This window comes from Mangifera indica, chromosome 6 (genome assembly GCF_011075055.1).
Source record: "Mangifera indica cultivar Alphonso chromosome 6, CATAS_Mindica_2.1, whole genome shotgun sequence".
Taxonomy (NCBI): Eukaryota; Viridiplantae; Streptophyta; class Magnoliopsida; order Sapindales; family Anacardiaceae; genus Mangifera; species Mangifera indica.
The window spans coordinates 150,259-162,879 of record NC_058142.1 but is presented as its reverse complement, the minus strand read 5'-3'; the positions used below and the strand labels follow the sequence as shown (position 1 = coordinate 162,879).

Below are 12,621 nucleotides of genomic sequence, written 5' to 3'. Positions count from 1 at the left end.
TTGATACATTTTCAAAATACCACCCACGATAGATGAAAATTTACTTTTCCCACCTATGACCAAACTGTCGTCTAATTTTTCAATTAGAGACAGGGGCAAAATCATCATTTACTATTTAAAACCTTAAAACTTTAAAATTTTCTCAGTTCCCCCCTCCAGGTCTTAAAAACTAATAACTAACCCATCCTTAAAGTTTGAAAAGTTTAATTTCACCCCTAGGGTTTGCTTCCTTCTCCGGCCACCATCGACGACCGACGCAATCAATCGATCTCCCATGTCTGACTATAAAGGACGACGAAGGACGACCCTTCGTGGCCCAGATCTGGATGACAAAGCATCGTCCAGATCTGGAAGAATAGACAAAGGACGACGCTTCGTCGTAGCATCTGGACGACGCGACGAGTGACGAAGGATGACGAGGAGATGAAGATCTCTTCCTCGCACCACTGCCGTCGCACCAGGAGAAGGAAAAGGCCGGTGACGATGCCAGAGACGATGTCGAGAGATGAAGTTGAAGAATGATGGTGAAATTGCTAGTTTTGAAAGTTATGGGGGGCGGCTGTATTTTGAAAAATATGGAAACCCTAGGTTTGGGGGTGAAAATGTTAGTTTTCAAAGTTTAAAACTTTAGGTAAGGTGAAATGTTAGTTTCTAAAACCTAAAGGGGGTGAATGGTAAAACCCTCACATCAATTTTGAGATGAATTTTACAGACTAAATTGAGAGGTATTTTTGTCATTTCATCTAACAAGGGTAAAATATCATTTTACCTTTATGCAAACAGATATCATCCATATTAACGGCTCATGGGTGAGAAAAGTGAATTTTCATCTGTCGTGAGTGACATTTTGACAACGCATCAAAAGCTAGGTGGGAAATAGTTCTTCTCCCTTTGATACATGATATAATTTTCCAGTGTATTCAATATTTTCAGTTTTATTCGACCTCACCTAAACTGAGATCGTTTTGGATTTACTCGAACCAAGTTGGTGGACATGCTCGACCTAGCTCAGCTCGTTATCTCACTTGGCTAGATTTTAGAAACCGAAGAGGAGAATGTTGTAATTTTGAAAAACTATCATAGAGTTTGAAAGAAATGAAACAGCTGAGGGACGCATCGGAGATAACTGTAATTTACAAGTGGCGGAAGCAAACTGAAAGAATTCAGAACGATCCGGAGAAGAAGAAGAATTTGACAACTGAAAACGAAACAAAGAAAAAAGAGCAGTTTCGAAGTTAACAAATTAATCGTCGTCGATTAGGTCAAGGAGGTAATGGCGTTTCATTCGACGAGCATAGATAAGGCGTTGAATATGTCTCCGTCCGGTGGTCCGAGAGGAAGTCCAGGTAAAGAGCAGCAAGCAGCCGGAGTCGGGATACTCCTTCAGATCATGATGCTTGTTCTCTCTTTCGTCCTCGGCCACGTCCTTCGTCGTCATCGCTTCTATTATCTCCCTGAAGCCAGCGCTTCTCTTCTTATAGGTTTTTCATTCATTTTAATTTTGTTGAATTTAATTATATTTTAAACTTCACTTAATTAGGTTAAATTTTGTTCGACTTTTCGCAGGTTTACTCGTTGGTGCGCTTGCTAACATTTCTGATACCGAAACTAATATTAGGTAATTTTTGTTTTTATTTGTGATTTGATTCTGAAAGACTAGGTGCTTTTTTCATATCTTGCTTGACTTTTGCAGGGCATGGTTCAATTTCCACGAGGAATTTTTCTTCCTGTTTTTGTTGCCTCCCATCATATTATATCCTAACTAAATTTTCATTTTTGTGACTCTTTTCTTGACGTTTGCTGTTTCATTTAATAATTGCATATGGATCTTTCATTATGTTTATATTCATTGCAGACTAATTATATACAGAATTGGCTCTTCAAAATTTGTTTTTCTTGACCCTTTTTGTATACTCAGTCAGGCTTCAGCTTGGCACCTGTAAGTATTTGCCATTTTTTTCCCAATATACTCTATGAGTTACATGGGTGCATTACTTTTTTGCATTGAATTGATTGCCTCATTGTTTATATTATTAATTTTTTTTTGGCAGAAACCATTCTTTTCTAACTTTGGAGCCATTGTAACATTTGCTATTGTGGGAACTTTTATAGCTTCAATGGTTACGGGTATCCTGGTGTAAGTGTTTCGCTATTTAGAGACTGCTATATTTTTCATTGTGTGTGAGTAGTTAACTCATTATCTTTTTTTTTTTTCTTGCTTTCTGTTACAGTTACCTTGGCGGTGTAATGTACCTCATTTTCAGGCTTCCACTTGTTGAATGTCTTATGTTTGGTGCTCTCATATCAGCAACAGATCCTGTTACTGTTTTGTCTATTTTTCAGGTTCTATGCTTTGTTAGTTTTCATTTAGTACTTAAATTTATATGCTAGAAAGCTTCCAATAGGTGAAATTTCAATTTTTAGAGTTTACTATAGGATGATATTATACTAATGCTTTATCTTATGTGATGTATGTTTTTTTTTCCTCTTTTATTGGACATAAATCCAAAATTTTGCCTAAACTACCTAGTCAGGTGTTAGCTATTGTGAAGAATTAGGCCTATCATCTAAGTACTTTAACATTTATTTTAAATCATCTTAATTTATTCATTTAGGTAATGTTTACCTGTGATGGTCTTTGTTCAGGAACTTGGCACAGATACAAACCTCTATGCCTTGGTTTTTGGAGAATCTGTTTTAAATGATGCGGTAAGTTTCTGCTGTATGCTGTCAAGTCCTTTTTTTCTTTAAGTAAATATATTGCCTAATCCTCAAGATTATTTACTCTGTGAGTTGTTTGTTTGCATGTTGCAACCGATGGTAGATGGCAATATCCTTGTACAGGTTTGTAAAGTATTTGCATTGAATATAAACTGTTGGAACATGTTTAAGGTTCAGTGTTAAATCACCAGTACTTTGTATACAGGACAATGTCTCTAGTGAGAAGTCATGCTTCATCTGGGGAAGACTTCTTTATGGTGATTGTCAGGTTTCTTGAGACCTTTGTTGGCTCAATGTCTGCAGGTAGTTTTTCAGTCAGTTCTGCTGTCTCACTGAAAGCTATTAAAGTCATCTTTATTTATGGTTGACATCTATAGTTTTGAAAGTTTGAAGATGATATTGATGTTTCTGTTGATTTTATTGGGAACAATTTTTGTTACTGTGAGAATCTCATGCTTCTTATGTCTATTGCTGTAACAAATTATGGCTGATTCATTGGAGTTTCATAAGTGTGTTTCGTTATAGATGCTTTCAGTTAGACCAAAGCAGGATAATTTGAAATACAACGTCATGTCTTTTTTATCTGCTTGAGTTAGTTGCAAGATGAGATTAGAGTTTAAGTTTGTTGAAGAATGAAACGGCAACGGTTAATGTCTGAATAGCAGCTTTACAGAAATTAGACTAGATAACCAAATATGATTCTGGAATTTATTTTTACACTTAGAAAGGTTTTTTGAAGGAGATCAAGAATTCATACCTATCTAAGAGCCGTTATGCTGATATTTTAGCGAATTTTTTATGCTTTTCTTTCCTGAGTTTGTTGAGAGTGTTTTACATGTTGCTCTGCAGGTGTTGGAGTTGGATTTACTTCTGCTTTGATATCCTTTTCAATGAGGTCCTATTTTTAGCTAATCTTTTACCACATGAACTTTTGGCCTTTAGAATTTATTGTTGAAACCTTAATTCTTTGAACCTCTTCAAGTATGCTAGACTGGACATTGACAAGTGAGTAAAACATATATATTATCTCATCAAACTTCTTTGGATATATAATATATTATTTGTAGATTCCTGACTAAAACATTGTTGTTGCTGTTCTCCATTCAGCCTTCAGAACTTGGAGTGCTGTCTCTTTGTTCTTTTTCCCTATTTCTCGTAAGCAGTCTCCTGAGCCATTCATGCTAATGTTCTGAAATGTCTTTGGTTCTTTATGGTATAAAGTTGCAAATATAATATAAAACTCTCTTTTTTAGGTACATGCTTGCAGAAGGCCTTGGGCTTTCTGGTATTGTATCAATATTGTTCACTGGAATTGTAAGTTGACGTGTATGATTTTCATGTTAATTGATGATGACCTATTACATGTTGAAGTGGTGTAACAGAGATTTTGTTGTGTTTTAGGTCATGAAGCATTATACATACTCAAATTTGTCAGAAAATTCTCAGCGATTTGTATCAGCATTTTTTCACTTGATATCATCGCTAGCTGAGACATTTGTGTGAGTGCACTTTATTGGTTTTTTTTTTTGGCCTATCAAGGAATTGAAAAGTTTCTTTTTCTTCTCAAGAAATTCATCTTTCTTGATTTTTCCCTGTTCAATTTCAGATTTATTTACATGGGCTTTGATATTGCCATGGAGCAGCATAGTTGGTCTCATCTTGGATTCATCTTTTTCTCAATTGTATCCTTGGTCTTGCATCAGAAAGTTTCTGTTTAATTTTTATTTTTGTTGAAGATTTTGTTAGTATTCCTTAACTGCTCTATGTTGATCTCAGTTATTCATTATAGTTGCAAGGTACAAAAGCTGCATTGTTAATATTTTGAACAGTTTGCTACACAGTTTAATGTTTACTATTGTTCTTTACAATTTTATATTAAGGAATCATTTTGTGCAGGGCAGCAAATGTCTTTTCTTGTGCATATTTGGTTAATTTGGTTCGACCTGCACATAGAAAAATTCCTGTGAAACATCAAAAAGCTCTTTGGTACAGTGGTAAGAAGAGCAGAAATCTGAAAGTTGGGATTCACTTAATGTGTTTCTGTCCTCAATTAATTTCAGATTGAGGTGTCTTGAGTTGTGTTCATCTTTTGTGTTGCCAAATCCTAATAAATTATGGGTTGTAGGACTTCGTGGTGCTATGGCTTTTGCTCTTGCTTTGCAGTCACTTCATGATCTCCCAGAAGGACATGGCCAGACTATATTCACGGCAACCACTGCCATAGTTGTTTTGACAGTATGTAGAGTGCCCCTGAGCTTTATTACTACATAGATTATTGATGCTTCATCTCTATTAACAAAGTAATTATTTTTGGATGTGTTGCAAGTTCACATATTACACTTATTCTTTTGAAGTACGCCTAAACTTCCATTAAATTCTTCAGGTGTTACTAATTGGAGGTTCAACTGGTACTATGCTGGAAGCTTTACAAGTTGTAGGTGATGGCCATGATCTCTCTATGGGCGAAGTAAGTACTGCCAAGATTGATTTAATACCTTGTTTAATGTATATCAGAATTTCCATGAACTGCTGAGTTTAACAGGAACAAATATCTAAAGTAGGATACTGCTGCTTGTATTTTGGTGATTAGTAAATCTGCTAAATTTTGTGATATACTAATCTATTACTTGTTTTCAGAACTATGAGGGTAATATCTGTTATGTAGCTCCCAGTTATAATGATGATTCTTATAATGAGGAATCATCATCAGGGAACCGGTTCAAGATGAAACTTAAGGAATTCAAGAGGTAGCATCTAAATATATATCATTGGAACATTAGGTTTTCTTTTGTAATTTATATTAAAATTGTTATGCACTTTTTATCCTGCAGCACGGCATCATTCAAAGCATTAGATAGGAATTATCTGACCCCCTTCTTTACAAGTCACAATGGAGATGAAGATGAAGATGAAGATGAAGATGGTAAGAAAGGCAGTTCACATCCTATAAATAAGATAGGGTTTATTGTGAGAAGCCTTTAGTTTTTTATTTTTTCTGTTAGATTTGGTTGAAATGAGTGGAATTTTTGGATGGATTGCAGATGAGTTGGTGCCCAGTTCCAGAAGCAGCGGCTTCAAGGGCTGATAGATAAGTTGAAGAAGAAGAATTATAGACCATTAGGAAAAAATCAATATAGTATAAGTGTGTGGATAACATAGAAGTTAGAAGATGATTGCAGTCCTATCCAATGCTACTTGCTAATTGCCAAAAAAAGTAGATAAAAAGCGTGAATTAGAGCTGTGCACATATTAATTATGTGGAGGCCGATACCATGCTCTGCTACTGTTACTGAGTTATACAACTACCACCACACTGAGATTATTGTACAAGATCTAGTATATACAAAACATATTATTCTTTTAACTTGCGTGATCTAACATGTATAATATAAGAGGTTCCATCGTGTTTGCATTTGGCTCTAAGTTCTTATGAATAAGACTGTTTGAATGATCTTTTAGTTATGAATTGAGGGTGTGATTCGGTGGTTTCTCGATTTTGAAGAGGATGAGGACTTCTAAATTTTCTACAGTTACGGACGGGGAGAGGACCGTATCCTTTGATCTGTTTTCTCTATGTACCCTTTTAAATCCTTAAATATTACATTCTTTTTTAAAAAATTCAAATTATTATGAATATGTATTAATTATATAAACTTAATTATAATTAACGTAATTCAGATTTCATTGTTTTTCTCTATGGATAGGGAATAAAAATTTTTCATCATGTTAGTATGAGAATTGAGAGATCTTTTTCATAGAAACAGATGAACATAGTGTATTTGCCCTTGCTTTATTGTCCTCCTTAGGCCTACCATTAAATAAATAAAACTAAAAGTTTCTCACATTAGGTTTGTTCTGACTCCCGAAAATGCTTTTCACTCCTAAATATCATAAATAACATTTTTTCAATTAGAATCAAACTCTATTTAAAAGAAAAACTATCAAACTATATTTAAAAAAAAAAAAAAAAACTAATGGGGTAAGGGAAAAATAGTAGTTTCATATTATTATTAAATTCAAACATTTTAAATATACTAATTCGATCTTTAAAAATGTTTGAAAACTTATGAATAAATTCTTGTAATTCTTTAAAAACTTTAACCATCATCAAAATCTTTAGCCACTATCAATTTCACTATTGTCACAAGCTTTAGCCTCCACCACCGTCTCTTTCGTTACAATATGATTTGTCATTAATAATTCAATCAAATGAAAAGTCATCAACGACAACATGATATCGCAACAAATAGAGGGTGGTTAGGGCCAACAACTTGTGCAAAATAAGAGGGGAAAAGTACAGGTACATGAGAGAAGGTGGATTGAGAGGTTCGTAGTATGGTAAGGGTTTTTGTAGAAAGAGAGGTGATGAGGGTTGATTGAGAACAAAGGAAGATAAAGATGGAAGTGAAAGGAAATAAAAACAAGAGAGTTTTGATACAATTTTGATATATAATTTTTTTTTTAAAATTTTTGTTAATATGAGTTTAAATTTTAATTTTGAAAAATAAAATAATAGAGACAAAATAATAATTTTGTGTGTGTTTGATTTTGGGTGAAAAAACGTCATTTATGCTATCAACGGATTAAAAAATTTTCAAGTCAAACTTTGGGTAAGACAATGTGTTTTTTTTTTTTGGGAAATTATAAAAAATAGCCAAAATTTAGGGGGTCTAAGCAAAATTGCCCAAAATATTCAGGTTTAAGCAAAAATGCCCAGGTTTTGTGAAATGACGAAACTGCCCCCATATATAAACACAACAAATTTCCTTACTTCCCACGACCATTTTACTGTGCAAATTCAAAGAAAATTCAAAATTTCCCACTTTCCCACGGTCATCCCACGGTCGACCAAATTTTCGCCGATTTTTTTGCTTTCCGACAACGGCAAATGGCAAAAAAGGTTAGTATATCTCCCGTAATCTTGTTTGATTCAAGTTATTGCTCATATTATTGAGATTTGATTGAGATTTTGAGTTTTAAAATTTTAGGGTTTCGATTTGAACAATGCTTAAAATGTTTTGATTCTTGGTTGTTTTCGTTGAATTGATTGAGGGGTTTTGTGTTATACAATGTGTAGATTTGATTTATGTGAAAATCGGAGGCCGAAACAACTAAATTTTGGCTGAAAATGACTGTCAAAGGATCGGCACTCCGACCGTGGGAACAGTGTTTCCCACGGTCAAACGATTTCTCCCATGTTCAGTAGACATTGACCGTGGGTTAGGGGGGTAAAATAGCTTTTTTAAAATATTGGGGTGTCGGGGAAAGTCCTTAGCCCACGACAAGTTTATCTGAAATTTACTGCATGACCGTGGGTTTTCCATTCTCCCACGCTCATCCCACAGTTTGAAACTTCCCAATCAGATTTCTGTCGATTTTCTTGCTTTCCAGTAACGCCAAATGACAAATAAGGTTAGTATATCTCCCGTAATCTTATTTAAATCAAGTTATTGCTCATATTATTGAGATTTGATTGAGATTTTTAGGTTTGAAATTTTAGGGTTTCGATTTGAACAATGCTTAAAATGTTTTAATTCTTGGTTGTTTTTGTTGAATTGATTGAGGGGTTTTGTGTTATACAACGTGTAGATTTGATTTATGTGAAAATCGGAGGCCGAAACAACCAAATTTTGGCCGAAAATGGCTGCAAATAATCGGCAGTTCGACCATGGGAACAGTGTTTCCCACGGTCAAACGATTTCTCCCACGGTCAGCAGACATTGACCGTGGGTTAGGGGGGTAAAATAGATTTTTTAAAATATTGGAGAGCCAACGGAGATTTCTTAGAACATAGCGGGTTTTTCAAAAATTTGTTATATAATAGCATACTTGTTACAATATCAAATATCCAAAACCCCTCATATTTATCTAAAATTTCATTTAACCCCATAATGAGTGAGAGAGTTAAATAAATGAGGGAAAAGGTAATTTTGGTATTTTTGCTTAAGAATAGTGAATTTGGGCATTTTTGCTTGAAAATAGTGATTTTGGGCATTTTTGCTTAATTGGAGGGTATTTTGGCCATTTTATAAAATTTCCCTTTTTTTTTTTTCTGAAACTAAACCTTCATTTTAGAATAATAATAAGACCGTTACTATTTGACCCTCTCGCTAACGGCTAGTTTTTTCCCCCTCATCCTTTTTACCACAAAACACCGATTGAACTCGGTTCTCTGTCTCCGTCCAACTCGAACGCCTCTCCAATTCTCAATCGCCGCCACGGATCCTATCATCTTGAACATTAGTTTTTCATTTCATTTTCCTAATCCAATAAAACGGATCGAATCAAAGATTAATCATGAGCCAAGTTATGACGCTGCGAGTTGAGCAGGCTGCCTTTACTACTACAAACTCCATTTCCACCCCTGCAGTGTCCATGGCTCCGCCTCCTCCTCCTCCGCCAACTCATCGCCGTCCCCGAGTCAGAGAGGTCAGTTCCAGGTTCATGTCTCCCGTCGCATCTTCATCTTCGTCTTCGTCTTCATCCTCGCGGAATCACAAATTGCACCAGCAGCAGAACCATGGACGGCACCAAGATAGTAGTCATGTGGAAGGCACGTTTTCCGCCTTCGAGAATCATCGTCACATCGAAACCACTCGGAGCTTGGAGTCGCCGTTTTTATTCCAACGGCCTAGTAGACATCAACAACGACAGCCGCATCAACGGAGATCTGGTAACTCCCTGAGACCAGATACTCCGACTGTGATGACGTCATCGTTATCATCATCGACTAGGCCTAGACTCATCCAACGGACCACGGCTGCTACAAAGCTTTTACAGTCCTTATCATCTCAAGACGACACGTCATCAAACGCTTCTGATGATAATTCTTCACAATTATCAGAGTCCGATGTGTTGCCAACGGTTTCCAATCGATTGCCGGGCGAGAGAAACATCAACAGAGTTAATTCTTCCCTCAGTCTTCGTCTCTCTATTGCTTCTGTGAAAGGCAGTGAGAAGGCAACACCAGCCGTTTCGAGGTCTTTTACTAACTCTGGGAAAGTTGAGGGCTTTTCTTTGCCTCCAGTTGCGCCGCCACAAACAAAGGCCGGGACAGATGTTAGGAAAGGGAAGAAAGTTTCAAGCCTTCAAGAAGATGTACAGTCTCTAAAATTGCTACACAATCATTATCTGCAGTGGAGGTTTGCTAATGCTAAGGCTGCGGCCTCTATGCAAGCTCAGAGAGGAGAAACCGAGGTTAGTTGCTGCTTATGACAAATTTCAAGTATGATTTTATGGGATCAATAGTGTTAAAATTGAATATGAGTGGATGATGAAATGTTGCAATTTTGTTTCCTTGTAGAGCACACTTTACTTTTGTGGGTTTAAAATAGCGGAAATGTATGATTCAGTGAAAAGAAAACGCATTGAACTTGGGATTCTGCGGAGAACAAAGTTGTTATCAACAGTTCTTGAAGCTCAGGTAAATTGCCCTGATGAATGGCTTTATGATATGAATTATATCTCTCAAGTCAAGCCATTGACATGAGGGCAGATGATTAGCTATTTTTGTTTTTGTTAATTGACACAATGTTTCTGGTGTTATGGTTTTATATTTGCATTTGGTTTTCTCAATTCTCTGACGTTCTTCTAAACTAACTTAAAAAATAATGTCCTTGAATTGGAATAATTAAGTAGTGTTAAATCAATAAGAGAAGATAGAAAGTAGTTGATGGCTTTTATACATGTTAAGCCTGAGAATTTACATTATTTTTGGCAACCAAATTCAGATGCCATATCTGGAAGAATGGGGTGCTTTGGAAGGTGATTATTCAAAATCTTTGTCAGAAGCAATTCAAGCTTTGGTGAATGCCTCACTTCAACTTCCAATCGGTGGGAATGTTAGGGTATGATTCTTCGTCCGTTGCCTCTAATTGAAGAAATGCCTTTCTTTTTTTTTTCTTACTTGGACTTTGGTGCTCTCAACACTTTGCACTGACCATGAGATATGTATGTATCAACTGCAGGCTGATGTTAGAGAGGTGGGGGAGGCACTGAATTCTTCTGTGAAGTTGATGGAAACTATAATTCTCAATGTTCAAAGCTACATGCCAAAGGTGGGATGTAGCTATAATTGTTAGAGGAATGAAGATTACCAAAGTTCAGAGCAAATAATTGTCAAAAAAAGCATAATGCTGTACTTTACTGGGATCCTCCATTGAATGGGAATGGATATTCATTTTTTGTATATTCTGAACTAGAATCAATTAGTTGCTTCATCTCCCTCTCTTATTCACTTGCACATGATGTAGATTAGTTATGTCTAAACATAGTCGAAACACACTTACTCTTTTTCTAAGTGGAATTATGCTTGTCGAATGTAGGCAGAAGAAGTGGAATTCTTGATGTCAGAACTAGCAAAGGTGACTGGTGGGGAAAGAGCTCTCATTGAAGAATGTGGAGGTCTATTATCGAAGACACACGAATATCAGGTTTGGTTTCAAACAAGTTTTGTCTCTACCAAGTTCCTTCTTGAAAAGCATACCAGAGTTTTTATTTGGATTGCACATATATTTCTTTCAGGTGGAAGAGTGTAGCTTAAGGGGTCAATTTATGCAACTGCATAAGAGGCTTCCTGCTAAATTACAGGAAGAAGAAATCAAAAATTCTTCATCACTACGTGCTGTTCATATGAGATAAAAGACTGGAGGCTTTTTATTTTTTTGAAATTTCTTCTTCTCTTGGGGTGGAGAGTAATCAATTCTTTCTACAAATTAAAATTTTAGGCTATGGAGTGAATGATCAGGCTAGATTGAATGATTTGTTGGCCAAAGGACCTATTCCCACCCAAGTTTTAGTCTATTTTCAAATAGCCACCCACAGAGTATCAAAAACCCAAACACCCACACATCATCCAATTTCTATTAAATTTACCAATTAATTATAAGGGTAAAATATTTTTGTATCCTTAATATTAAAATAAATAAAACCATTTTTAATTTCCCCTTTAATTTAAAAAACTAACATCTCATGGATCTATGCATCATCTGATCGTTTATGCGATAGTTGAACAATGCATAGACAATGATGTCATGTCTATGTGTCATCCAATCAACATTTAGATTCGTTCAACGTTGTATGGACCTGTACGATATCTTTAAACCTTTTTGATAGGATTTTTAGTGGTTTTCACTCTGAGAAACCACTGAGGAGGAAGGTGATGGGAAGACTAGCCAACAGTCTTCTCAGAATGGTCATCGAATTTGGAAAAATGTAAGTTTCAAACTTTTAGGTGAGAAAAAATTATTAATTTTTTAAACTAAAAGAAAAATGAGAAGTAATTTTATTTATTTTAATATTTAGAATAAAATAATGTTTTACTTTTATAACTTACTATAAAATTTAACAAAATTTAGATAATAAATAAGTATTTAGATTTTTGAAACTTAGTAGATGGGTGATTGGATATGGACTTAAACTTGGGTGGGAAAGGTCCTTTGCCCTGATTTGTTCTTCAATAATTTTAAGGCCAATCATGCATGTATTTCACATTACATAACACGTGTGTGCATATATTCTGATGTGAACTTCCTTTTTTTTTTTATCCTCCATTAACTTAATTTTAAGGCCAATAAAGGGATGGATATTAGGGATGGTTCACGCTGAGCGCGTTTGAACTCAAATTAGCTCCCTAGTACATAGGCTCAAATTTTATTTTTTTTTTGTTTTCAAGAAAATTTTGTTATCCCGTTAAGTCTCTCTCTAATATTATGATCCCTTTTTCTATGTTAAATTTTGTACAAAAATTTATCTCATTAATATAAATATTGAAATAATAATTTTCATATTTATTTGTCATCTTATTTTACAATGTGTAAATATTGATTTTAATACATGTAACTAGATATGTCAATTAGATCAAGGTAAATGAAAGTTTATCTTGATATTTTATTGTATCAA

The 12,621-nt window shown here is 35.1% G+C and overlaps 2 protein-coding genes across 4 annotated transcripts; both read left to right on the top strand.

Annotated features, from left to right (window-relative positions):
- Window positions 1–965: 965 nt before the first annotated feature.
- On the top strand, window positions 966–6,133 carry LOC123219765 (sodium/hydrogen exchanger 6-like). 3 transcript variants are annotated; one of them, XM_044641746.1, is made up of 22 exons: window positions 970–1,481; window positions 1,567–1,618; window positions 1,694–1,753; window positions 1,915–1,939; window positions 2,052–2,137; window positions 2,232–2,343; window positions 2,647–2,709; window positions 2,825–2,844; window positions 2,927–3,024; window positions 3,571–3,599; window positions 3,695–3,726; window positions 3,829–3,876; window positions 3,975–4,035; window positions 4,123–4,220; window positions 4,328–4,403; window positions 4,498–4,517; window positions 4,618–4,715; window positions 4,847–4,956; window positions 5,105–5,188; window positions 5,359–5,468; window positions 5,553–5,637; window positions 5,762–6,133. In XM_044641746.1, the coding sequence occupies exons 1-22, from the start codon at window positions 1,274–1,276 to the stop codon at window positions 5,804–5,806; spliced, it is 1,620 nt and encodes a 539-aa protein (XP_044497681.1). In that variant the 5' UTR covers window positions 970–1,273; the 3' UTR covers window positions 5,807–6,133. The 3 variants fall into 3 exon arrangements, 2 of the variants coding, with proteins under 2 accessions (XP_044497681.1, XP_044497680.1); XM_044641745.1 differs by having other exon boundaries at window positions 971–1,481; window positions 5,553–5,644; window positions 5,763–6,133; XR_006502905.1 differs by lacking the exons at window positions 5,553–5,637; window positions 5,762–6,133 and having other exon boundaries at window positions 966–1,481; window positions 4,847–5,021; window positions 5,359–5,415.
- Window positions 6,134–8,833: 2,700 nt separating this feature from the next.
- Window positions 8,834–11,548, top strand: LOC123218605 (protein ENDOSPERM DEFECTIVE 1). Its single transcript, XM_044640108.1, has 6 exons — window positions 8,834–9,918; window positions 10,025–10,144; window positions 10,452–10,568; window positions 10,689–10,778; window positions 11,046–11,153; window positions 11,245–11,548. Exons 1-6 carry the CDS (start codon window positions 9,019–9,021, stop codon window positions 11,359–11,361), a joined length of 1,452 nt encoding a protein of 483 aa, XP_044496043.1. The 5' UTR covers window positions 8,834–9,018; the 3' UTR covers window positions 11,362–11,548.
- Window positions 11,549–12,621: the final 1,073 nt, after the last annotated feature.